The 26,436-nt window shown below is 43.0% G+C and overlaps 1 protein-coding gene across 3 annotated transcripts in view; it reads left to right on the top strand.

The window, feature by feature from the left end:
• The window catches only part of PPP2R1B (protein phosphatase 2 scaffold subunit Abeta), a 34,956-nt gene that overhangs the window by 1,409 nt on the left and 7,111 nt on the right, over nucleotides 1-26,436 (top strand). Inside the window, exons 3-15 of one of the 3 annotated variants that reach the window (XM_074356940.1) lie at nucleotides 180-280; nucleotides 3,244-3,476; nucleotides 3,754-3,901; nucleotides 7,985-8,140; nucleotides 8,796-8,910; nucleotides 9,341-9,411; nucleotides 9,847-9,981; nucleotides 10,742-10,915; nucleotides 13,790-13,850; nucleotides 17,949-18,103; nucleotides 18,767-18,909; nucleotides 19,401-19,492; nucleotides 23,888-24,015. In XM_074356940.1, coding sequence (XP_074213041.1) covers nucleotides 180-280; nucleotides 3,244-3,476; nucleotides 3,754-3,901; nucleotides 7,985-8,140; nucleotides 8,796-8,910; nucleotides 9,341-9,411; nucleotides 9,847-9,981; nucleotides 10,742-10,915; nucleotides 13,790-13,850; nucleotides 17,949-18,103; nucleotides 18,767-18,909; nucleotides 19,401-19,492; nucleotides 23,888-24,015 — 1,712 coding nt within the window. Of the gene's footprint in view, nucleotides 1-179; nucleotides 281-3,243; nucleotides 3,477-3,753; nucleotides 3,902-7,984; nucleotides 8,141-8,795; nucleotides 8,911-9,340; nucleotides 9,412-9,846; nucleotides 9,982-10,741; nucleotides 10,916-13,789; nucleotides 13,851-17,948; nucleotides 18,104-18,766; nucleotides 18,910-19,400; nucleotides 19,493-19,901; nucleotides 22,396-23,887; nucleotides 24,016-26,436 lie in introns of those variants that run through there. The other 2 variants (XM_074356941.1, XM_074356939.1) reach the window with 2 other exon arrangements.

The raw sequence follows: 26,436 nt of genomic DNA, 5'->3' as shown, positions 1-26,436 counted from the left end.
CTATGTGAATATTTGGAAAGAGCCTGTTGAATAAATGTCAAACTTGGGGGAAAAAAAGGCTGTGAAGATTGTGACAGGACCATCTAGTTACATATGGATTCTATTGCTGGTTTTGTGTGAGTGTCCAGCTCTGGGCCAGATATCCTTGCTAATGAGTACTGAGTTGTTGTCATTTCCAGATACAATTTATGATGAAGATGAGGTACTGTTAGCTCTTGCTGAGCAGCTGGGAAATTTCACCGGCCTGGTAGGAGGTCCTGACTTTGCCCACTGTTTGCTGGTGAGTATATTCTGCCTACTCCTCTCCTTCTAGAACTTTCACAGTATAAATGGTACATTGTCTGGTGACAGGCACACTGCACCATTTTTTATGCAGATCTTTTTATGGATAGTCACAGTGTTAGTTATAGAGAGAACAAATAATGTAGACACTTCGGACTCAACCCTTTCTTATTTTTTTTCTGACTGTGAATGTAAGAACTTCCTCTTTTCTTAATGAAAAGACTTATTTGTTAGTTTAGAGGTTGGGAGGAGAAAGTTGTTTTGTTTATGGTTTTTTCCCCCCTTATATTGGAAATCTTAATTCTCTTCCAGGAGTGTGATGCCTTTGGGAATGTTTATTAGTTTTGTCTTTAACTGTAAGTGTAACTTTTGCTTCTGACTTACTTTGTGAATTTGATGAGTGCGGTTTAATTTAGTTGACATTTATTGAGAACCTACTATATCAGGCACTGAAATTACAGTGTTAATGTTAAAGAAGAGCATTGTGGATGGAGGGAGGTCTGAGTCCTTATGTGTCAACAAATAATTACTGTGTGGTGTTAGGTGGAAAAATGTGAAGTACATACAAGGGACCCAAGTAACAGAGAAGAGAAAGCAGTTAACCCAGGGTGATTAGGGAAGACCTGTTGGGAGAGAATGTCTGAACTAGGGCTGAAGGGTGAGTAGGAACTTGACTGTTGGACAAGATAGGGATGTATGCTTCAGGGCTTAAATATTATCTATAGGTTATGTTGCTAACATAAATCTTGTGATTTCTGTCTCTACCTCTAACCTTTCCATAGAACTCCAGATACAGATATAGAAAGACAGATATAAATATCTATGTTTGTCTCTCTCTATTTGCCTGATTTTTCTACTTGGATGTCAAACAGGCATTTCGCATTTAACGTGTCTAAAACAGAACTCAGTTTTCTCCCCAAAATGTGCCTCCTAATTAGTTGCCCCAATCGCAGTACATGGCGTCACCATCTACCCAGTTGCATGAGCCAAAACCTAGAAGACATTCTTGAATGCTCTTTCCCACATTTCCCACATCTAATCCTTTAGTAACGCCTGTAGATTCTCTATATATTCCCATTCAATCCACTTTCCTCTATCCCTGCTACTACCTAGCTCACCATTCCTCTAGTCTTTCCGGATCACATGATCTTCCTTGTAGATTACTGCAGTAACTTTCTAACCAGTTGCCTTCCCCTCATCCCTCCCATCCACCACACTACAGTTCACTCTTCACCCAGCAGGTGGATCACTCACTCCCTGCGATGGCACTTAGAAAATCCAGATTTCTACCTTAACTTCTGCCTTAGTTTACAAACCTTGCCTCTGTGAGCTCATCTCATATCCCTGCTGATAACCTCATTCCATTCACAGTGGTCTTTCTGTTCTTTGACTAAACCAAGGTTATTGCCTTAAGACTTTTGCCCTAGGTGGTCCCTCTAATAAAATGTTCTTTTGAGCCTCCTGTGACTGGCTCCTTGTCATTCAGACATCAACTTTAATGCATCTCAGAGAGGCCTTCCTGACCTCCCAACCTGAAATTGCCTCCCTGTCACCCCTTGTCACATCATCCTATTCTGTTTCTTTGCAGAGCACTCAGCACCATCTAATTGTTTTCTTGATTAGTTATCTTTCCCCATTAGAATGTAAACTCCACTAGGGCAAGGAAATCATCTGCCTTGTTTCTCCTCTATCCTCTGTGCTAGAATGCAACAATAATTGTCATTTTAAAAGAAAGTTTAAGGGCTGTGGAAGAATGGAAGAGGTTGAGTTGCAGGAATATAAAATGTTGGAGCTGGAGGAGGCGGAAGTGGTGGTGGGGGCAATAGGAAGAGGGCACGGAGAAATAAGCAGAATTCAAATCAAGAGACAAAACTCTGAATCTCAGGAGCTTGCCCTTATTCTGTAGCAGATTATACAATGATACTGCCTGAGAGGAGGTTAGGTAAGGCCTGGGACAGAGCGTGAAAGGCCTTTGCAAGCAAGAAAGCGGTATCTTTTCAAAGGGCTTCTGAAATCCCTCTTAGGAAAACTGAGTAATTTTTACCTCTGTGTATCAAATAACGTTTGAAATGTATTATTGGACAGACATGCCTCTTTCCTTTGACTCATAATTCTTTTTACTTTCTTGGTCAGTTCTACGTGTGGGTTTTGTCTTAATGTTTGCACCTAATGGCATGTGCGGAATCTGCCTGGACCAGATGTGCACCTAGAAGGAGGTTCAGAGAACCAGGCCTCTTTCTGTTTTTACTGGGCTATGACATTCATGCACTGAACCTAGTCCAGACCAACCCCTTTGGTCTCTTCTATTTCTAAAGCTGCAAGCAGGGTTTCCTGCCATTTCTGTACTCATCACTTAATTGTTCTTTTGGAAACTCTTGCTCTGTCTGGCTCATGGAAAGATTTTGGATGTATTCTGAAAAAAGTGATTTTAGACTCAGCCTTTTATAAGTTGGATAAGTCGATGGTGTGGAGCTAGTGGACAAGCATAGCTTTCACTTCCGGGAGTGGTAGAATAATACTCCAAAGGCTGTGGACTCAGTGGCTGGGTGAGATGTCATCATGTAATTATGGTGCCCAATGTTGGTCATGTTTTTGCATTTCCTCTTGAGGACGTACACATGATCCTGTCTGAATTTGGCTACATATCTTTAAGATCTAATGATTCTGCTCACAATAATACTAATATTATGTCAAGTCTCTTCCACTGTGTGTCATTCGTAGACACCATTTGGGAATTGCCATCTGGGACATGAGATCTTGGCTGTCCTACAGAAGTCGTGTCTTCAGGTTGGACACACCATATGTTATCACTGTGTGAACTGAAAGTAACCATTTGGTGTGATGGAGCTAACATTCTGGTTACATGTACCATTTTCCTTCAGTCACTTTAAAAGGTGCTAATCTGTATATAACCTGATTCAGTAAGTTTTCTTCTCTGGTTTTCCTTTTTGATCTATTCAGCCTCCTTTGGAGAGTCTGGCGACCGTGGAAGAGACGGTGGTCCGGGACAAGGCCGTGGAGTCCCTGCGACAGATCTCCCAGGAGCACACCTCTGTGGCTCTGGAGGCTCATTTTGTTCCCCTGGTGAAACGCCTGGCGAGTGGGGATTGGTTCACTTCTCGCACGTCTGCATGTGGTTTGTTCAGCGTTTGCTATCCCAGGGCTTCAAACGCTGTCAAAGCAGAAATTAGACAGTAAGAGCTGGTATTTTTTACTTATTCGGGGCTACTGGGAACTCATAGCTGACAAGTTACACAGTACCTGCTACCAGTGTGTGGCCGGTATCGGATTGATGGCGTCACTTTATTGTCCACTGAATATACCAGTGGAGTTTTCTTTGTTACTTCTACTAACAGAAGCCAATCCCTGAGGTTTGTAAGAGAAAGCCTCTAAAATCTCCGTATGTATGTTGGGGGATGTTTAATCAGTGACCTTTGACAGGAAATACCTTCATTATTTTGTTTGCTGCAGGCACTTCCGTTCCTTGTGCTCAGATGACACACCAATGGTACGACGTGCTGCTGCTTCCAAATTGGGTGAATTTGCAAAAGTTTTGGAACTAGACAGTGTGAAAAGCGAAATTGTTCCATTGTTCACTAATCTAGCTTCAGATGAACAGGTAGGTTAACTCTTAGTAATCAAGGTACACAGACTTGCTCCTCGAACATTTTAAGAATATCTTTGGGAGTTTTGGTTCTCATGTTAGGATCCTTTTTGCAAAGTTAATTCTTAATTCTGGCCTGGATAAAATTTAGCATGATTCATCTCAGTGTCCTTATAATTCTTTCTTAACCGGACCGTGATTTTCTTTTATGTTAGCAACTGTTAAAAGGAGGGGGTGTCAAAAAGGAAGTGGGAGCCATAATTAGAAAAGAAGACCAGCGCTGTGTTGAGGGTGACACACCCTGGGTACTGCAGGCCGGCTTGTTGGGGAGAGTGGTGTCTCCTAGTTTTTGACTTTCAGATAAACAAGCATAGCAGGTGTTAGGAAAGCTCTGTGTCCTCTGTATGAATCTATAGGATGACTTAGCATTATAGCAACTACAGATTCAAAGATCTGGATCTCAGTGGTGTAGAAATAGCAATAATGAAAGCTAGCAAGCACCTGTAGAAGTCTTTCTCAGCCTGGCTTAAGTGATTCACGTATGTGCCTTAATTAGTCCTTACAGCAGCCACATGAGGTGGATACTCCATTCTACATGTCAGGAAACAGACTCAGGAGATTGAAGGGACTTGTCAGGGCTGCATGGTCAGCGGTGTTGGAGTCGGGATTCCAGACTAGGAGTTTGGCTCTGAAATTCATGGCCTTTGTAGCTTTGGAGGGTCAGCACTTTCTGGACTCTAAATGAACAGCATTTTGGGTTTTTTAATTTGCCAAGTGTCTGCCCTAGAATCACTTCATGTGTACAGGACCGAGAGCACCAGACACATATGAATGAGTCTCATTTGCAGATTCTAGATCTAAAGATGGTAAATCTTACTTTCAAAATAATTTTTAAAGTATACTAAAATGTTATATAGAAAACAGCACCATGTGAATATGCATCTTAATGAATTACTACAAGTTAATGTCATCTTGTAACTCATCTGTGAAAGGAGACAGAACTTTGACAGCCACTACCCTAGAAGCCCCCCATGGGCTCCCTCCCAACACCGCTCCCTTCCCAGTTCCCACTCCTCACTCCCCGCCTTTAAGACTGTCACTTTATCTTGACTTTCGTGGTAACTACCTCCTTACTTCTCTTTGTACTTTTATTACTCATACATTATAGTTTAAAATATCAGTGTAACAGAAATATAATGTAAACTAACTGTTAATTTTAAGGTTTGTAATCGCCACATTTTAAAAAGTAAAAAAACAAGTGAAATTGATTTTTAAAATATATTTTATTTAACCCAGTATATCCAAAATAATTATCATTTGAACATGGGGCACTAGTTACATTTCAGGTTCTCAGAAGCCCCATGTAGATAGGGGTTACCAATTGGACAGCGCAGGTTTACAGTCCTCATTTGGGATTGTGTTGATTATGTTTCTCATGGTATAATTTTTTTTAAATTAAATTTTATTTTTTTTAACATTTTTTATTGCGTTACAGTCATTTTATAATGTTGTGTCAAATTCCAGTGTAGAGCACAATTTTTCAGTTATACACGAACATACATATATTCATTGTCACATTTTTTTTTTGCTGTGAGCTACCACAAGATCTTGTATATATTTCCCTGTGCTACACAGTATAATCTTGTTTATCTATTGTACATTTTGAAATCCCAGTCTGTCTCTTCCCACTCGCCGCCCCCTTGGCAACCACGAGTTTGTATTCTATGTCTGAGTCCGTTTCTGTTTTGTATTTATGTTTTTTTTTTTTTTTTTAGATTCCACATATGAGCAATCTCATATGGTATTTTTCTTTCTCTTTCTGGCTTACTTCACTTAGAATGACATTCTCCAGGAATATCCATGTTGCTGCAAATGGCGTTATGTTGTCGGTTTTTATGGTTGAATAGTATTCCATTGTATAAATATACCACAACTTCTTTATCCAGTCTCTCATGGTATAATTTAACGTTTTCTTTTGTCCTCTGTATTTCCTGCAAGTTGGTAGTTGAATCTAGAGTGAAGTTTTGTGAACTTTTTTTGTAAAGGATCAGATAGTAAATATTTTAGGCTTTGTGGGCCAGCCAGTGTCTGTTGTAATGACAAAGCTCTGCTGTGGTAGCACAGTCTAATGTGTAAGCGAATGGGCATGGTGCTGTGCCAATAAAACTTTATTTACAAAAGCTAGCTGCTTTCCACATTCGGCCCTTTTTTGCCCCAGCCCTGATCTAGAGGCTTAATGAGAATTGGGTTTGACCTTTTTCGGGTGATAAGATTACTGCATAGGTGGAGGTTACTTTTCATTGAGGCATGTAATGTCTGATTACATGTGGTATTAGCAGTGATGGATGCTCAAAAAAATATGTGTGTGTATGGAGACTTTAACTACTGATAGATTGCTGCTCCTGCCTTGTTCATTCATTGAGAAAATATTTATTGAGCACCTTCTACATATCAATCACTGTTCTAGAGCTGGTCTACAGTGTTCAACAAGGCGTACAGGGACCGTGCTGTCGTGGCGTTTACATTTTAATGAGGGAAAACAGATAATAAGCAGATAAGCAAAATATTAAGAGTTAATACTATGAAGAAGTAGTAGAGAGTGTAGCACTTTCCTCTAGCCTGGCTGGTCAGAGAAGGGCTGTGAAGAGGGGTTTAAACTGAGGCGTGAACGAAAAATGCCAGCCACGCCCTTTCCTAGAGTGTCAGAGCTCCAGGAACAGGGGATTCCAGGAAGAGAGGACACCCGTGTGAAGGCCCGAAGGTTGGAACATAGTGGGTGAGAGGGACTCTGATAAGAGATGAGTTAGGAGAAGATGCGCAGGGGCCAGGCTGTGTAGGACCTTTAAACCAGGGCATAGCGTTTGGATTTTCTTTTCTAGGTGCCCTGAGAATAAATACATCGCGATTTTAAGCTGGGGTGTGATTTGATGTAATGTACATTTTTACAAGAACATGCTGGCTTCTGGGTGGAAACTAAATTGGAAGAGGGGAGGGTGAGAGTAGAAACAGGAAGACCAGTTGGGAGGCTTCTGTAATCATCCAGGCAAAAGGCAGTGGTGAAGCGTGGTGATCCAGGGGAGGCGGAGGGAGTCTGGAGATGGGAGGGAGTCAGTAGAACGACAGTTGAATTGAATGAAGGGAAGAGGAATCAAGAACTGGATTTTTGGCTCGAGCAACTGGGTGGATGGTGGTGTCATTGCTGTAGTGGAGAAAGTTCCTCCCAGAATTTGTACATATGTGCATATTTACACGTACTTTTACAATTTTAGTCCTGTTTTCTTCTGGGTACTCGTGTTTACTTATTTTCAGTTCCTACTAGTAGGTTTGTGGTTTCCAGATCTGTAGTCTCAATTTCTAAGTTTTCATTGATTTGTCTAATTGTGTATTTCTCCTTGGCACAAAGGACCAATAGGTGTTACACTGATACTTGGCAGTTTACATTTGGAAAGCTGAGTTCATTAATCTCAGGCCTTTCTAACTTTTTCTGCTGGGTTTTTCTAGGCTTGGCTACCTCAAAGTTATTCTGTCCTTGATCATAAACATTTAAATATAATGTTTTTAAAAAATTACTTTTAGGATTAGTTTTTCTCTGTATTTCTTTTCAAGTCATTATCTTACGCCTAGCCTCCTCACTGCCACCCTAAACTGAGGATTTTGAAAACTCAGCTTCCTGAGTGGTTCACTTACCCTTATTCTCTTTCTCTGCTCTGATCTGCTCTAAACAACTTGTGTAAGGGTAGTTTTCAATTTTGTCCCTCATTTCTTATAATGAGGGTTTAGAGACATCATTAGAATGTTCTCTTTTTTCACTTAATCTTTACATTTTCATTTCATTTTCCTTAAAGTCCTGTACTCTAACCAACATTATTACCTTGCAGTTCGCTCAGAACAAAGTCATTTCTGCCTTTATGGCTTTGACATGCCTTCCATTCCAGGCAAAGGGAGCAGCTGTTTCAAGACAGAAAGACATGAGCTGCATATAGTGTGTGTGTGTGTGTGTGTGTGTTTAATGACACCCACAGCACTACCCTACACCAGACACACTGCAGCGTGGCTTTCCGTAAATACCATGTAACAGAAAGAACTTTTATTCGTTAGGATTCAGTGCGCCTTCTGGCTGTGGAAGCCTGTGTCAGTATTGCCCAGTTACTGTCTCAGGAGGACCTCGAGGCTTTGGTGATGCCTATACTTCGACAAGCAGCAGAAGATAAATCTTGGCGAGTTCGCTATATGGTAGCTGACAAATTTTCAGAGGTAAAATTATTGCACTGACATTGTTTAAGAACTAAAGAAAAAAACCAGAAACCCACCGATTTGCTGTTGTACCAAAAGTTTCTGAATCGAAAGTGCTTGTGGCAAAATTATATATAGATTCCCCTCAAATTATGATGGGTTATGTCCCAATAAACCCATTGAAGGTTGAAGGGCATTTAATTCATCTGACCTCCTGAACATCATAGTTGAGCTTGATTGACCTTAAATGTGCTCAGAACGCTTACATTAGCCTGGAGTGGAGCAGGCAGAATCATATAACACAAAGCCTATTTTATAATAAAGTGTTGGCTGTCTCCTGTAATTTATAAAATACTGTCCTGAAAGAGAAAACCAGAATGGTTGTAAGTGTCTGGTTATTCCCCCTGGTGATCGTGTGCTGACTGGGAACTGCGGCGCCCTCCCTCTGCCCAGCTTCACAGGAGCATCGTACTGCATGTCGCTAGCCTGGAAAGACCAAAATTCAAAATCTGAAGTTTGGTTTCTATCATATGTATTGGTTTCATACTGCCATAAAGTTGAAAAATCACAAGTTGAACCTTCATAAGTCAGGGACTGTCTGTATTTGAAGACTGCACTGTTTTGTGTGTTCATGTTATTTTAATGTACATTAAAACCTTTACAAATTCTTTTGTAGCTCCAGAAAGCTGTGGGTCCTAAAATCACCCAGAATGACCTCATCCCCGCCTTTCAGAACCTGCTTAAAGACTGTGAAGCTGAAGTCCGAGCAGCTGCTGCTCACAAAGTAAAAGGTGAAGGAGTTAATTGACGTTGTAGTACGAATCATTCACTTTGGCTCATTTTTTTAATGTCATTGAATTTTGTGTTTTGTTTTTTTGTTGTAGAATATGTTTTCAAATAACTAGAGGTGATTTTAATGTGTTGAAATGTTACATTGTCATATAAAGCTACTCCCTTTATATATAAACCAAACAGCTGTTTTACCCTGTTTTTAAAAAAAAAAAAAGCGTTTCCAGGTTGGGTTGGCATGGTGCACAGTGGCAGGTAGATTGATGGAACCAAGTGTATCTAGAAGAACCCATTTTTCCTCCTTGGAGCTTATTTGCGTACACATACGATTTGATTTAACTTGAAACTGTTGATAAACCTGCTTCAGTTTCCTCATTTGGCTCCTTGTAAATGGCTGTGTAAGCATTGTTTTTTTCTGTTTATCTTTTTTAGAACTTTGTGAGAACTTGCCCATTGAAGGTAGAGAGACCATAATTATGAATCAAATTCTGCCCTATATAAAGGTAAACCTAACTTTAGTTTTTCACTTTGCCATATATGAAGATAGATCAGACCTCAGTTTTTATTTTTATTTATTTATTTATTTATTTATTTTTCCCTCAGTTTTTATTTTACCTTAAAGCTCTGAGTTTAACCATGAACAGGAGATGAATGGGACAGATGTTAAGGCGTGACATTGTTATTTATCACTTATTAGTGCTTTATAATATTTTTATATAATTATATGTAGTTACATTTATATATATGTATATACTGCTTTATATATAGTTGTAAAATGCACTGTGGTGCATGGGTTTATGTTATCTGGCAGGTAGTCTGAGGAAACATGAACTAACCAGTACTGAAATAGTGCTGTCTTTCAAAATTCCTTGGGAAATGGTATGGAAGTTCCTGTTGTCTTGCAAAAAGAAAAGCTTCTAATTTTGATTTTATTTTAGGAATTAGTATCTGATACAAATCAACATGTCAAATCGGCTCTAGCGTCTGTCATTATGGGACTGTCTACCATTCTGGGCAAAGAGAATACCATTGAACATCTTCTACCTCTCTTCTTAGCTCAGTTAAAGGATGAGGTGAGTCTGGCTATAAATTCTGTTGTCATTTGACAGTCGGTGATTTGGATTGGTTTTTGTTTGGGGTCTCACTAGAACAGAACCCGAAAAGGTAACTCACTTTAAACCAGTGCCAATGTTTGGGCATGGGGAGTCACAGGCTTCCCAGAAAATAGGCACAAAGAGCCGTTGATAAGGACTTAAAAATGTCTCTCCATTTTCTCTGCCTGATTCCTGCTTATATTCCCTGATTTCTTCTCTTTAAACTTAACATATCTTTGGAAAGTTTCTTTCATTTAACTATAATAATATCACAGTTATAATGACAGGTGACGTTCGTTGAGTACTATGTGCCAGGCATGCTCATAAATGCTTTGCAGGTGTTCTTGCATGTAATTCTCACGACAGTCTAATGAGATAGGTCTTACTATTATCCCCATTTTACAGATGAAGAAGGTGAGGCACAGAGGTGGGATAACTTACCCCGGGTCTCACAAGGGCAGATTTGGGATTTGGATTCATGTAATTTGATTCCAGAGCTGTGCTCTTTACTTTTCTATAGACTTTTCATTGAAGGTTCTGGTTAAGATCAGTTAAATTTATGTGCTTTGAATTATTCATATAGTCAAGTATTTCTTTCAAGAGTATATACTTTTTTCACCTGAGTCAGTTCTGTCTTATTTTAAAATTTATTTATCAGTTTTTACCTCCTCATGACAGTAGGAATTGGGCAGAGAACTTAAATCTTTACCTATGCTCTTCTGGGCTTGTGTCCTTGCAGTGTCCTGAAGTTCGTCTGAATATCATCTCCAATTTGGACTGTGTGAATGAAGTGATTGGAATCCGTCAGCTCTCCCAGTCGCTCCTTCCTGCCATAGTGGAGCTGGCGGAAGATGCCAAGTGGCGGGTCCGGCTGGCCATCATTGAGTACATGCCGCTGCTGGCGGGCCAGCTGGTGAGTATGTGCGCGCCGCGTGCGAAGGGCGGCAGCTGGTTTACCGCCGCGCATGGGGGCCCAAACGGCGCGTGCAGCTCTGTTCACTTAGGCACGTGGAAGTGTGGTCTCTCTCAGTTGCCTGCAGAGTGGTTTTTATTTTCATCAGCGCATTAACTCTGACAGAAAGATTCTGTAGAAACACATTTCACCTCGCCACCGTCTGAAAGCATAGCCATAGAAGAATGTCATTCATTTCTTCTTGTGTATAACATAGACTTAGTGATACTTAACGTCTCTGTGACTTAAGCTATATTGAATTGAGAGGAAAAGACACTATGGTTTCAAGATAAGTCCGTTTTGATTTTTGCTCAGGGCAGCTTCCCTGTTTGCCTCTAGTCTGAGCAAAATGTCTCTGGTCACTACTTTTCGTGCATCCTGGTTAAAGGGAGTGAAGACTCTCCACATAGAAAAGGACTGTTGAGGTTTGTAGTGGTAGTGTTTTGGTCCAAGTCCACATGATCACATTCTATGTTACTGTTTTGAGATTCATGGTTAGTTTTACTGATACCATATTAAGTAAAATTTTCATTGCTGGGTTTTATAACGACATCCTTTTTTTTCTTTTTTAGTAGGTGCCCTGGCCAATTCTAAATTTGATATGCCCTCACCATGTGGGTAGCACTTATTACAGCGTATAAACTGTTAAAATCTAGTAGGGGAGATAAGACAGCTGTTATCTTTTAGGGCAGTGACTGTGTTCAGTCTTGCTTCCAGGCACTTAACATCTGTTGATTGTTGAATAAATGAATACCTGAATATTTTTTGAGAAAGCTCATAATATATCAGTTGACAGCTCACATTACTGTAGTTTGTTTCCCCGCTTTCACCCCCACTTCAGTTCCTTTCAGATCATAGCATATGAGATTAATTTTTTCTTTTCTTGGATCACTGAATTTGTATTGATAATTTTGGGACGCTTAGTTTATGAAATGGGTCTTGTGCATGTCTGTGGCATCATATGTTTTATAAAGTTTCAAGTGCCCCTTTCTTTAGAGTGGATGCCAAAGATATCAGCACACAGGTTATCCCCACTGTCTGGCAGTAGCGTGTTCCTAAGAAAGTTTTTGTGAGCCGAAATGGTGTAAACCGAAGAAGCAGTTGCCTTATGACACGTCTTGCTAACAGATACACAGAATAAATGGAGACAAAGCGCAGATGCTCACAGTTCAGAGCCGTGGCGGCCGGATGCTGAGGTGCTGGGTTAGTTCCCGGGAAAGGAGCTTGACGGTGCCACTGGCTGCCGGGGTGTGTGCTGCCCCTGTAACGGCTCCTTGCAGAACACATGCTGAACGTGATTTTCGCCTTTTTTTTTCGGTAAAAGTGAAAATCCCCATCGGATTTCTTTTGATTAGTAAAAACGGGTACTAATGTAGTTCTTTTGTAAAAGTGAAGTGGTGTAAAGCAAACTGGAAAAGCGGAGGGTACCTGTGTAGCTGATGGGGTCAGGTGGAGTCCTCTTGTCACTGTCTTTCCTCTGTCACTCCCAAGTACTGTGACTGTCACAGATCACCTCTCCAGAGTGGAAAGGAGCAGTAGTCAGCTGGTTTGCTGAAGACTGAAATAACTGTTCAGAAGTTGGGGTGAATTTTAGTACCATTGCTTTTTTCTTCTTCTCTCAGACCCGGGAAGTCTGCAGAGGGGGAGCTGTCTGGGGGAGCGTGGAAACAGGCGTCTGGTGACTTTGACTGCCTCCTGCTTGTGTAGCAGGGGTGACATGCATCAATCGGGAACATTTTGTTACAGAACTTCGACTTAGTATTATGTATTTCATCCTTTTTTGAAAAATCTGTAAGGACTTTTATATCAGGTAGTCCAGTTATAATATAACATTTTTTCAGGATGATGTGTGGCCTGGTTTACGGACCATGGTGAGTAAATGTCAGGTTAAACCTTAAGAATCAGGAAATAAAAGTTAATTAAGACTCAGGAAAAAAAATCTGTGACCTGAAATGAAAAAGAAATCTTGGAGAGCAGACATGGTAATCTCAGTGTATGCCACAGCCTGTTCATAATCTGTTATTGTAGAGCCATTTTATCTTATTAAATCACTATTTTCAAAGCACTGTAACTTTTTATTACATCTCTTTGTTTAAAATATATAATCACTGATCAGAAACTTCTTAAGATCCAAAGAAGCTAAAGACTGAACACATAGACCTCAGGAGGGAGGTGCTGGAGGGTCTGTATAAATCAGCTCTCGGAGCTTGTCACCAGTTGGCTGGTCCCCAGCCTGTGCTGAGTGGCCACCGTTGACGGGGAGAGCAGAGGTGGGAGAACCAGGATGGCCCCCTCGTGGCTGTGCCGGGACCACGCCACCTGCCTTGTTCTCGCTCTGCTTTCTCCCATGCCTCCCAGAGTCCTCTCTTTAATTGGAGGGACCTGTATTTCTTGATGTCAGGCTCTTTATCCTTAAGGATTTACTATGATATTAACCAAAAAAGGGAAAAATTGGAGAATTATTAATATTATTGACTGGGATTTTCCTGGTAGTTCGTTTTTACAGATAGTCTAGAGTTTGCTAGGCAGCCTGCAGCTGCGTGCTTTCCGCTCGTCTGCAGCACGGTGCCTGGCTCCCAGCCACCCTATCTTCTCCCGCTTAGCAACGCCTGGGCCATCTCACTTATGCTTTCCTTTATGGTTTCTGTCCAATAAAATAGATTCACAGTTTGTAAATCAAATCCCATGGTATCCCTTTTCAGCTGGTTCATGAATTCAGCTCATTTGGAAATAAGTGTTATTTTAGCTTTCAGGTCACTTTGGTGTAATGTAAATAGGCCATCTTGTTTTCTAAACTTTGGAGACATGTATTAATGGAATCTTCTGTATCCACAGGGTGTGGAATTCTTTGATGAAAAGCTGAATTCCTTATGTATGGCCTGGCTTGTGGACCACGGTAAGTAAATAACTTAAAAACAGATTATTAGTAGCAGGCCCATGGTTTGGCATATATCCCATTTTGTTCATTTATTTCCTTTTCAGAGAGGAGTCCTAATCTGACCATATTTTGCCTTACCAGTGTAGGGGTGAAGATGGGCTTCGATTAAAGTCCAGTTAACTTGCTCTGAGTGCAAGTTTGACATTTCTGTTTTCTTCTGTCTTAAATTTTATTTTCTCCGTTAAGCAATCTCTTTGCCCTATTTCTCACCCATCGTATTACTTTATTTTCAGACTTTCTCTTTTATACATGTACTCTTTTCTTATCCCAAGGTCTTCTGCTTGACCAGTCATCTTTGTATCTTCAGCCGCTGTAGACAGGGTTGGACAGGGATTTGAAGCAGATGAAAGGCCTAGGGGAAGAAATAGCTGCTTGGCCTCTGTGAGGTGACGTAGAGAAGGAGGTATACATGGCATTGTAAAGGAGTCTAGGGGTGGAAGTCGTCAGCTTCCTGGGACAGAGAGGGCCCTGATTTCTGGTTTTGGTGAGAGGTGTATGTTACTTCCTGCAGCCTGGCTGCCGCCGCCATGATGCTGAGCGAGGGTGAGCCAAGAACGCAGGGCAGGGTCAGCTGGGACAGTATTTAGAAAATGAGGTTTTTAATATTTTATCTTCTCTTTGCATTTATTGCATAATTCATTTCAATAATCACAGGATGCTTTATTTCCAGTGCTACATACTGTGTTGCAAATAAAAGCTGGAACTGCTGCTCACCAAAATATACAAGGCAATTGATGTTTTATATAAAGCCACTTTATATAGTAACTTGTTAGCCGTTTACTTTTTGACGGGGCCTCAGGTCTGCTTATTTCCTCTTGTCTGCCAGGCAGTGATGGGTGGGAGGGGCTCCTTCTGTACAGATGAGGTCTAGTGCCAGCCCCGTGTCCAGCCTGGCAGCTTCAGTGTGCCTGAGACCTGTTTACATGAGGGCCCTGAGGACTTAGAATGACTTGTGAGCTTTGGCCCCATATTTTGTTGGATATGATAGGTACCCTGTTTCAGTTCCACAGCATCTTATGTGCACTTTGTGTACTGAGCATGTCTCTGTGGGGTCTTCTGGGTAGCGGTTTGGGAGGAGTGGGGATGTTGTATTTGCTTGTACATGTAGTGGTTTTGTTCGGGGCATATTTGGATCATATGGGAAATCATACGAAGGAGGGGAGGAAAAAAATGTGCGACTCTCCTAAAGGCATATATATGTAGATAATTTCATTGCTTCCAGACTAGACTATGAAGACTTTATGTCCATTTTTCTTGTCCTCCAAAACTACTTTCTAAGAGGCTTAATTTTTTTTTCTTTTTAAGTGACACTCTGGTTTGGCAAATCATAGGAAAGAAATTCTTCTCTTTTTAGATATAAAGCGTTTATATTATTTCTGATAAATATTTAATGTTAGTGAGTCCCAGCAGATTGTTCTATAATTTCTTTGAAAGCTCGTATTCTGGACGTTTATTTTTAGGAACTCTCAAAGTCCTAATGTTCCACCAAGAATTAAATTCCTGACACCTTTTCTATGTAGGATTGCTCTGTAGGATTGTGTCAATGCAAGTTAATCAATACTTCCTCTTTTCTCTGATTTTTTTCTTCCAATTTGGGAGCAGCAGAGACCTTTGGGTCTCTTTCTGCAGCAGCATACCAAAGTGGGCATTGCAAGCATTCTCCAAAGCAATGAAATGTCGGCTCTGAAACTGCTCTGTGCTTAATCACATGGATTATTTTGTTTGTTTTTGCATTTTAGATAACTGGTATGTAGGACCAATGATCAATTAAATTTTTGGAAACTTTTTTTTTTTTCTGATTATTAAACTACTGAAAGAATACTGTGAAAAATCCAGAGAAGTGTAAGGAAGGAAGTAACACTGCACTGCTGCTCCCATGGTTGAGTGAATAGTGTTGATTAGAGGGAGGAATTCAGGAGGGGGATTTATTTTTTATAGGAGAAAGGAAAAAGTTAGTGAGCATATAGAGTGTGTTAGGAACCTTGCAAGGCAGTCAGACCTTGAGGGGAGAGGGAAAAAGGGGGAGGGGGAGGGAGAGAGGCAAAACAAGAAGAGAAGAGAGGCAGAACCGTGGAATGGTTTGCATTCTTTTTGCAGCAAAATTGAGAGGAGCCAAGAACATAGTAGGCATCTGGCCAAGTAGAGTTGAGTGCAGTTAAGGTCTGGGTCAAGGCCGAGTGCATGTGCTCTGTCTCCGGTTACTCTGGCAGTGAGATCCCTTCCTATGGTAATGGCATTAGGATGAGAAAAATCTCCAGCAAATTAAAAAAACAAAGAAGGGAGAAGACACGGATGCTCTAGATGCCCTTGAGGGATAGAGGTGCTGGGGGTTGGGGGGCTGTGCCCAAGACAAAGGCTGTGAATGAAGGTGGGGAATTTGTATTAGGGGTCAGGCTGACTTGAGCTTGTTCCTTAGAGAGTGCTTCTGGGTGTTCCTGGCAGGTTGCTTCTCCCGCAGACTTTGGTCCAGTTGTGTGTTGGTGATAAAGGATGTAGTTCCTTGGCTGTGCTCTCTTGCCTGTTGTCATCAGTGGCGCTTCCTGAAAGGATTTCACAGACCAGGAAGAGCTGGATATTTCCTGTCTGGAAGCCTCGTGTAAATTGTCCAGGATCAGGGCTGTGGCTTGGCTATTGTCAAGCCATTCTTGCCCATTCTGCCACCAGGAAGGCTGGGCTTACCTGGAGAGAGAAGTAGAATAAGGAATCGGTCCCCACCACTCTAGGTCTGTTACTGAAGACCAGATTTTGGACTTACTAGACACGTGAAATGAAGCAGCGCCACACCTGTCTCTGTTAAGTGCTGTGCGCAGAAACTAGTTGTGAGAAGGTAGTTGCCCGGGCCTTTACTGTCTAGATTTATGATGTTGATAAATGATCTTGTAGGGAGTTGTTAGATATTAAAGCAGACATTGGACATGTTGTCTCAACAGAAACATTTTTAAGGGAAAAAGAGGCAAGTCAATCTCAAGTTTCTGTTTGCTGTTGTGTTGGTGATGACGGTGGCCTCTGAATGACCTCCTCGCTGTCATTCTCTCCTCAGCTGTTCTTGCTGCTGCTGGAATCATGCTAAAATACCACATTGGTCATAGGGTCACATCTTTGCTTTAAAAACCCATCATTGGTTTTCTAACAGAGTCTAAATTTAGCTTCCATGATGCTCTGTGTTCTCAGTCCACCCGAACTGTTCAGCCTTACAGTCTCTCAGTCTGTGCCCTCGGTAAATATTTTTGCCCTTTCTAGGAATTCTTCCCTTCTTCTCTGTACTTACACAAATCCTCCCTAATCTCTAAGGCCCCGTGCAAGGCCTCTGTTTCTTGAAGCCTTCCCAGATCTCCCCGTTCTCTCTGCTCTAAAGCCCTGCATCCCTCACAGTCTTCGCTGCACAGCTTCGTGACTCGCTGTAGTCGGTCTCAGGCCTCATGACTCCTTGGAGGGCAGCAGCTTTCACTTCTTTGCTGGAGGGTGTGACCTTCGGGGGAAGTTATCTTACACATTCTTTCTGAAACACGTAGCACCACAGTTGCCACTCAAGTTTGTTAATTAATGATGCTTGGAGTGAGCTTGTCAGCCATTTCTTGGTCATCTCCTTTCATGCAGGTGGCTCTGTCCCTCTTTAATAATCCTGGGACAAAACACCACCACCTGCGACTTTGCTAAGCTTTTGTTTTGTGCCCCTTGCCCTCTTCCAAACCCTAACCGAAATAAATCTCTCTCCCTCCCACACCTACAGCCTCTACTACAGCTACTCTCTGCACACCCACATTTTCTTATTTGGACTATTACATTAGATTCTGTATTAGTTTTCCTGTCTTCAGTCTTACCTTTTTATTTTTGGTCCCTTTTTCTTGAACATACTGTCTCATTTTGCAACTGTAATAAGACCAGATCAGTAAGTTAGGCGTCATAACTGATCGTGTTTGCTATTGCAGTATGACTGAATGTGGAGTGTTGACAGAGTTTCATTTTTGGTCCATCTTTGGTGATGATGTAAGTAAAAGTAAACTAGGTTCTGCTTATGGTGTGAGCAGCACTGTGTGTCCTTCGCCTCTTCTGCAGTGTACGCCATCCGGGAAGCTGCCACCAACAACCTCATGAAGCTGGTTCAGAAGTTTGGAACAGAGTGGGCCCAAAATACCATCGTCCCCAAAGTGTTAGTAATGGCAAATGATCCTAATTACTTGCACAGAATGACCACTTTATTCTGCATTAATGTAAGTATGACATAGCTACTAGTGCAAAGCACAAATGTTAAAGCAGTTATTCAGTCCTGTGCTTCTGAATTCTGAATACATTGTCTTTTGTTTGGAATATGTTTCTTATACTGATTAATTTGGACAGTTAGGAGATCAGAGAAAAATGTCAATTTTTCAGTTCCTGTTAAAATCTACAGGAGTCAGATCAGTTAGTTATGAATTCTGATCTAATTCTGGGACTCTTTGCTGCCTTTTATCCTTCATTCAGAGGCTCAAACTAGAAACAGTTTCCTGTTGGCCAGTTACTTGCTTATTAAATATTAACTTGTCTCTTTAGATTTTGGGATATTTAAAAAAGTAAAAGTGGTGGGGGGAGGGTACAGCTTAGCGGTAGAGCATGTGCATAGCATGCGCAAGACCCCGGGTTCAACCCCCAGTACCTCCATTTAAAAAAATTACAAAAGAAAAAATAAACCTAATTACCTCTCCTCCTAAAAAAAAAGTATTTGATTTTATTTTACTTTTTTTTTTAAGCAGTCTTTTTCTTTTAGTTTATTAATTTTTTTTTTAAACAGAGGTACTGGAGATTGAACCGAGGACTTAGTGCGCGCTCTGCCCCTGAGGCGTGCTCTCCCCTCCAAGGAAAAGTGTTTCAGAAGTGCCACCTTGTTCTTTTTCTAGGCGTTGTCTGAAGCCTGCGGTCAGGAAATAACCACTAAGCAGATGCTGCCTATTGTATTGAAAATGGCCGGAGACCAAGTAGCAAATGTCCGTTTCAACGTGGCCAAATCTTTACAGAAAATCGGACCAATTCTAGATACTGAGTAAGATTTCCGTATTATTATTATTTTAAAATAGATTAAAATTTTCCCCTTAGAGTAGGGAGTAATAGCTGTAATTAAAATCAGTAATTTTTCACTTCACCTGATGTGTGTTTGAAGAAAATAATAAAGTAATTTAACAACTGATTTTTTTTTTGTTTTGGTGAGGGGGAGATAATTGGGCTTACTTATTTTTAGAGGAGGTACTGGGGCTTGAGCCCAGAACCTCATGCATGCTAGGCATGCGCTCTACCGCTTGAGCTATGATACCCTCCTCCTTAACAACTAATTTTGAGGGCGTCCACTCAGACTTTTACATTTAAGCTCTGTATATGTGTAGATCATTGCCCAAAGCTAATTCTGCTAACTTATTTTGTGCTTGTTAAGTGTATATTATAGGTGTTTTAAAATATTTTAAACTTTAAAAATTATCATACAGCATGCATTTCTCTGGCTGAGGCCTGCCTTTCACAGACCATACTGTTGGATTTTAGTGCTTTGCAGGAGGAAGTTAAGCCAGTGCTCCAGAAGTTAGGCCAAGATGAAGACATGGATGTCAAGTACTTTGCACAGGAAGCTATGAGTGGTATGTCCCTGTTTCCTGCTTTCAAGCTTTCACTTCATCTAACGGGGCGTGAGTGGTGGTAAGTGGGTCAGGCAGTGAGCATCTGGACATGGGGAGGAGCTGAGCTCCTGGAATGCTTGTCTCTTCTTCCAGTAGAACCTTCTTGGCCAACCCCTGAGCAGGCCATTTTCTTAGTTTCATGTCTAGGGCTGGATTAGGGGTATGATTCTTACTGATAAGAGCAGTTTTTTCTTTGGATTTTCATCAGTTTTTAAAGATTAACTTTTGATTAGCCTGGCCGAGTAAAGAAACTGGCCATGAGAAGCTGATAGTCGTATGATTTGGGGTCATTGTTGTTGTGCTTAATCTGCGCATAGATAGTCCATGAACTTTCTGTACCACTAACTTGCTTTTGTTTGGAATTTTCCAGTTCTTGCGTTGGCATAATGAGGAACAGGAGGGAAAAGACTTTACTAAATTCTTACCACAGATTTCTAGTCCATGTGTTCTTAAACTGGGTGGAGAGAAAAATGGAAAACCTTCAAGACCTCATCCGAGCAAACGGCAGCAACTTACAAGAAATCAAATTTCAGTGACTTGATTCTTTCTAAAGATGAAATGGGATTGTTCTATACTTGTCTTCCTTGTTGGGATAATTATATTTAAGCCATTCTTATTGTTTGTGACCCATTCCTGACACTTGGTGCAGTCATTTCTTGATTGTCTCCTAGTGATTTATCCAGCACCATCTGGTCTCCTGCGTCTTCATTGTTCTACCAAGCCTGGATGGGTTTGGACCCAGACGCGGAATGGAGTGATTCTCTTGATGTTTACATATATCTGTGTCTCTGTCATTCCAAAGTTAAGTGTACATGGTTTAGAATAACTTAATTTATAAACACTCTATTTGGGAGACACATCGAGATTTAACTGTAGTGAAAGCCATATTTTCCTGGGTAATAATGGTCTGCGTCAGTGTTGCACATGAAAGGGGAATGTGGAAACTCAGGGTTCATCTGTTGGTTGTTTTGGTGTTTATTTGCTCGATTCTGATTGTAATCATGTCATTCAGAAACCTGGAGTGCAGATGCATCTTGCTGCTGGTGCCAGATGTTGAAGCCTAACTGAATTTCAACAGCTCCCCACTGTGACCACCTTCAAAAATGCTGCCCTCTCTTCTGTCCCCTAAGAAACTGAAAATGTAGTGCCTTCTAACAAGCAGTGGTTCTCCTGTTTGATTGTAAGATCGCAATTGTTACTTCGAATGAGCAGAGGAACCACTGGTCTATATAACACTGTGAGGACCTCTGCTCTCTACCTGGTTCTGCTTCCAGCTGTGTGAACATCTGGTCCTTGCTGCATGTACAGTAGTGGCTTTCCAAAGTGAAGTTTCTTTAGTAATTTTTTGATATGGGTGATGCTGGAATCTTACCATTTGAAATGTTTCTTTCTCTACTTTTACAGTAAAACCTCATTAATTTCTCATGGAATTGAAGATAAAGAGTTAAGCTGAAGGGTTTGCTGAAGCAAATTAAAGAAGCCTGTTGTGTCTCAGCTACTTAACAGTCTTAATGCTCTTTAAAAAAGCACCCTTTTACCATTTGGTATGCGGGTTACTAATCACTCTATTCAGTTATATTAAAATACCTTCCGTGAGGATCTTTATGAAGCCACACTTTTTGTTTTAATTTTATTTTTTGTTGAGGGGGAGGTAATTAGGTTTATTTATTTGTTTATTTTTTAGAGGAGGTACTGGGGATCGAACCCAGGACCTCACGCATGCTAAGTATGTGCTTTACCACTTGAGCTATACCCTCCCCCCACACATTTTTTTTAGATGCATTCAATTTACTATCTTTGATGTGTATACATATGTATTTCATGGAGAATTTAAATATTTTTTCTTTTAAATTTATGAACATTTTTCACCTAATCAAACTTGCCTTCTCCCTAATGAAATTTTTAATTAATGAGGTTTTATTGTATTTATTTTTTTCTTCTGTGCATCATGCTATGTGGTTTGCTTGTTTCTGTTTTGATTTTCAAATTGTTTCTTTCATTCACAGTCTTTTAAACCCAGTGGGCCCTGTTATGATTTGTGGAGGTCCAAAGACTTTCTGTAAAACTTCGTACCCTAGACTGTTTTATAAAACCAAGTTTTGACCAAATGCTTTCAGGTTTGTCTCACCTTAGAAAAACAGAGCATTTTAAATTAGAATTATCTGCCTGCATTTAAAACTGCCAAGCTACTTTAGAGTAAGTTTCTATTTTATTACTTTTGGGCTAAGAATTAAATATTTTCCTAGGCAAAAACCTTTTCTACATTCTCATTTTAATATCTTAAACTATTATGCTGTGGACATTTGAATTTGGTTTCATGGTTCTTTTTATTTTTTTTATTACCTGCGTGGTATGTTCTTCTTCATTGAATTTCATGTTTGAGAGAGTATTGTCTTAAAACAAATTTACACAACCAGTGCCTTCCTCTGGTTGGAAATGCCATTGATTTTGGGACAGATTTTTAAATGCCCATGCGGACCCCCTGGGGAGCCCTGACCTCCAGCCGAAGACCGTGGGGCCAGGGAGACAGCGAGCCCTGTCCTTCCCAGCCGCGGGTCAGGTAGCTCGGAGGGGCCCTGTCTCTTTGGGTGACCAGCAGGGACCTCATGGTTTCGCTCTGACTTAAACAGTAGGGAGTCCCTTTTGTTACTCCTCACGGGAACTGTTCTTTGGCTCATAACTTGGTCATTTTCTCCACAGATTAGTTTTCTTCTCCTGATTTCACTGGAATGTAAGCTCCAGGAGCTGTGTCAGGGGCAGGGATTTTTGTCTGTTCTGTCCTCTAGGGTGTCACCAGCACCTGGATCAGTGTCTGGTGTACATAGTAGGTGCTCAATAAAAATGTGTTCAATGACTGTCTAAAACCTGTCCTCTGGTGTGTTGTGTGCGTGGAGCAGGCCACCCAAGGTGCCAGACTGCTTCCCGTTCTCCCGTTGACAGTGAAAGGGTTTCACTGCTCTTCAGACACAAGCTCTGTGGGCCCTTCTCCAGTCCGCGTCCGGCACCTGTTCCGTTCGGCTTACGTTGTGACGCCCGGAGTAGACGTCGCCGTAGTTTTTCAGCCCGGCCAGTCTGTGTCAGTTGTTTCGTTGACCAGCAAAGTGAAGTGGACACATACATACCACCTTATGCCAATCAGAGCCTCACCAACCGTGGGGTTCACCTTAGTGTTATTCTTTCTACAGTTTTTGTGGGGTTTACCCCTCACCGGTGTAAGAGACCAGATCTTTCTCTGTCCATGCTGCCGTGATGGGATGAACCTGAAGATGCAGTAAGTGGGTTGCTGTGCGGTTTCTAATGAGGCTTTGTTGAAATAATAACCCTCAGCTCATGGAAATACCACAGCCTGGCCACTGTGGCCCAAGGCCCTGCGGGTCCTTGCTGGACAGCTTGTCCTGACTCAACAGAGACGGCAGCCTGACCTTTGAGCTGCCTTATCCAGGCGTCCGAGATCCTTGTGTAGACCTCCGGGGAATGAGACGCGTCATTCCTGAGCTGGTGACTGGGCTGTGGCAGTGCCGGCTGGTCACAGTTTCATTAATCGCTGTGTTGTCATGGAGTTCAGAATCTGGGGCTTTCCTGTGGAAATCACACTGGCTCCTTCCCCCTGGGGATGGCAGGGCAGGGTGGCCGAATGAGTTGGGTGCTTGTCCTACCCTCTTGCCTCGCTTGAATTCCTCTGATCCTTTTTTTCCTTTTGGCACTTGTATCTTAAAGCCTCCTATTTCTGCCCCGCCTGGTATAAAACCACAGGGGGAGGAGCTGTGTCACCTTGTTCTCCTTGGTTTAACAATGAAGTGATTGTGGTCTGATGTTATGTAATTTCCCTCTGATTCTCTCATATTCCTGATTCCATCCAATTCCTTGCTCCTCTTTCCTGTTCACTCACATGTCTCCAGTCCTTTTTTTGTACCTAGAATAGTCTCACCATTCCCCATTTGCCTCCACAAGCCTGCTGTTTCCAGGAAATTACATAATGTTCAGTCGAGATGGAAATCTTAAGAGAGTTTAATTACTCATTGGGTAGAAAAGCCAAGTCATTTCTTTATCCGGAGTTGTTTTCTTAAACTGATAGCATCAGCTCTGAGAGGAGCCAAGTCTTTTTTGTCTGGTTGGGGCTCTGTAGGCTGTCAGTGACCCAGATGTGGGGGGAGCACCCGGCTGGCACTGTAGGCCCAGTAGGGTGGCCCTTGCCATGGCTGTCGAGGAAAAGGCACCTTCAGTAAGGTCATGGGTGAACCGGCTTTCTCTGCACGGGGACCCAGCGCTGCGACAGCGAGGTGTCTTGGCCGGGATGCGCAGGTGGGCATGAGCCCTGGTCAGGGACGGTTACAGCGCTGCTGTCTGTGTCTCTAGTGGTGGCCCAGAGGCTGAGGAAGCTAGACTTGCCTGTGAAGGACAGTGACGAGCCCAGTGCCCCTGGGGCTGACAAGAACCACTTCCTGAGACCCAGAGGGCCTGGAGAGGACGCGGGGAAGGTAAGCGCCACACACTCCTGGCCTGAGTCACCCCCACCCCACCACGGCTAAGGTGTGGGCGGAGGGCAGCCTGGTGGCCTGGTGCCCCAGCAGGCCAGGTGGAGAAGCCAGATCCTTACCTCTTTCCCAAGAGGACAGTCAGGTTTTAGGGCCAAGAGGGTATGCTTTTAAAGCCCGTGGTCCTGTTTCTTGTCTTTGTTCCAGGAGTGCTGAGGGGTGGGGTGGGCTTGCCAGCGCTCTGTCACTGTGACTACAGGTCTCTCCCCCGCCTCCATGCAGGGAACAGGGGTGGGCTGGTGAAGGGTTGCTTATTGAAACAGACTGTTCCCACCTACCTCACAGAATATACACGGTTCTTATTTGCTACAGCTCCTCTCAGGTAGTCACTTCCATTCAAGGGAAAAACCATTTCTGTCAACTTTACTATGTGATAGTCCGAATGTTTTCCAAGCCCCACCTGAGGCCACTCTGGAGGAGGTGTGCCAGGGTTCAAGCTCAGCCATGTTGGTGCTGGCCACTGCCCGGGGACTGTTTGTTAGGAGGGTGATTTATGACTGACAGATACGTTCAGAAAAGCAGCCCAGAGGGTCCCGGCTGCCTTGTGCTGATGTCAGGCTGCATTGAGTTTATCTGGAAGATGATGGCAGCCTCCCACCCACTCCCGTGGGTCTGCTTGTGACAATTCTAAGATCAAAAAGTTGGACTTCTAAATCTGCATGGCTTTTCCTTCATTTTTTTGTGAACTGAGGCCATAAGAACCTTTTCCTGTTGTCCAGGCCCTGAGCTGCCACCTTTCATCTTGGAATGTCCTCCCTTCCTGCCTGGCTGCACACGGTTCTCCCAGGGCCTGGGCTGCCAGGCGCGTCAGGCTCGGGCAGCTCCGGGCTGTCCCTGCCCTGCGGGGGGAAGTGCGGCCCAGCCTTGGCGCCCCGGGAGCTGCCGGAGGCGCTCAGACCTTGGCCTTAGGGAAGACACTGTGGCCCAGCCAGCAGGAGTAATTAGTTATACATTTTTAGGACTAAACCACAGACTTCCTTGTGAAGAAAGGCGTCGTGTTTCCCTGCAAACTTAGGGTCAACTAGCCATGCCACACACTTTGCCTGTGATCTGAGTGTGGTAGAGAGGCAGCCTCTCCACGGGACACCTGCTCAGGTCTGTAGGTGGCCCACGATGGCCACATGCTGGGGAACAGTATTAGCTGCCAGGCCTCGAGCCTTGGTAACTGCAGGCACCTTGTCAGGCACTTGGCAAAATCTTACTTAATCCTTGCAACAGCTCTGTGTGGTAGGTGCTGGTGGCTCTGCTTTTCAGGTGGCCAAGAACCTCCCCCCAATCCTGTCGTGTCTACCTGGGGGTCTTTTCCAGCACCGGAGGCCCTTGAGGCTGCAGATCATTTAACCCAGAAAAATCCCCTGCCCCGTGACTCAGGGAGCCTTCCCTGCATTCGTTTCACTTAAGGAAAATGACTCGAGGGGGAGATGGAAAGGGAATTGGCTGTTGCCAAGGCAGAGCCCTGCATGTCAGGGGCCAGCAGCCAAGTGAGTGATCCAGGAAGTCATCCACTTGCAAACCAGAAATTGTTCTTAACCCCTCACTCACTGTCTGTGGTGCATAGTAAATCCGCCCATCTGCCCGTCCTGGGTCAGAGTGGACCCTACCTGCTGGGAGCCCTGGGAACCACCTCCAGTTGCCACTGGCCTCTGGGTCCTGCAGGAGCCATTCAACATCCCAGGGCTCGGGCCTACCACTTGGTCCAAGAGAGAATGGCCCCAAGGTTGTGGTGAGGGTCAGTTTCTTTTGGTGAAGGATACCTGCTTGGTTCCTCCGGGACTGGCCTTTGGTGTTTGCAGAGCAGTCTGTGCTCTGGATGTCACCTGTGTCCCCATGCAGGGCCTGCGGGGCAGCCTCCTGTGCCCGCAGACCCTGGGTCAGCTCAGCCGCTCCTCGCTGGCGGGGCAGATGGGCGGTCTTCCCCCCTGGTCGGGCGGGACCGCCCTCCCCACGTTCTCCGGGGTTGTTCTCTAACCACAGAGCTGCCGTCGGGCCTCTGTCAGGCTAGGGTTAACAGAGGATTTGTTTATTGAATCACAAAGTAGCTGTCACATGATTTTAATCAAAACACCATTTCCCTGACAACAGTGATGTCAGTCTTGTTATTGCAGGAAGGAGCAGCTGTGAGGGGCGGCCAGTCTCCATGCCGAGCCCAGGTTGAGAGACTGGAATCAAGTGAAGCATTGTACATACTGGTTGCAGGCTCCGCCGCACCGAACGTACCCTCCTCTTCCTCTTCTCTGTCCTGACAGTCTGTCCCGCACAGCACTGGCCAGAGCCTGGCCCCTGCGCCCCGGGTCTCTGCTGAGATCCCACCTTCTGCACCCCCTGCTCCTTCTACCCTTCTTTTGACTTCTGGTTTTCTCAGTTTTCCTT

Source organism: Camelus bactrianus, chromosome 33, assembly GCF_048773025.1.
Source record: "Camelus bactrianus isolate YW-2024 breed Bactrian camel chromosome 33, ASM4877302v1, whole genome shotgun sequence".
Lineage (NCBI taxonomy): Eukaryota > Metazoa > Chordata > Mammalia > Artiodactyla > Camelidae > Camelus > Camelus bactrianus.
Note: the sequence above shows the minus strand (reverse complement) of the source record. Positions and strands in the feature narration are given on the sequence as shown.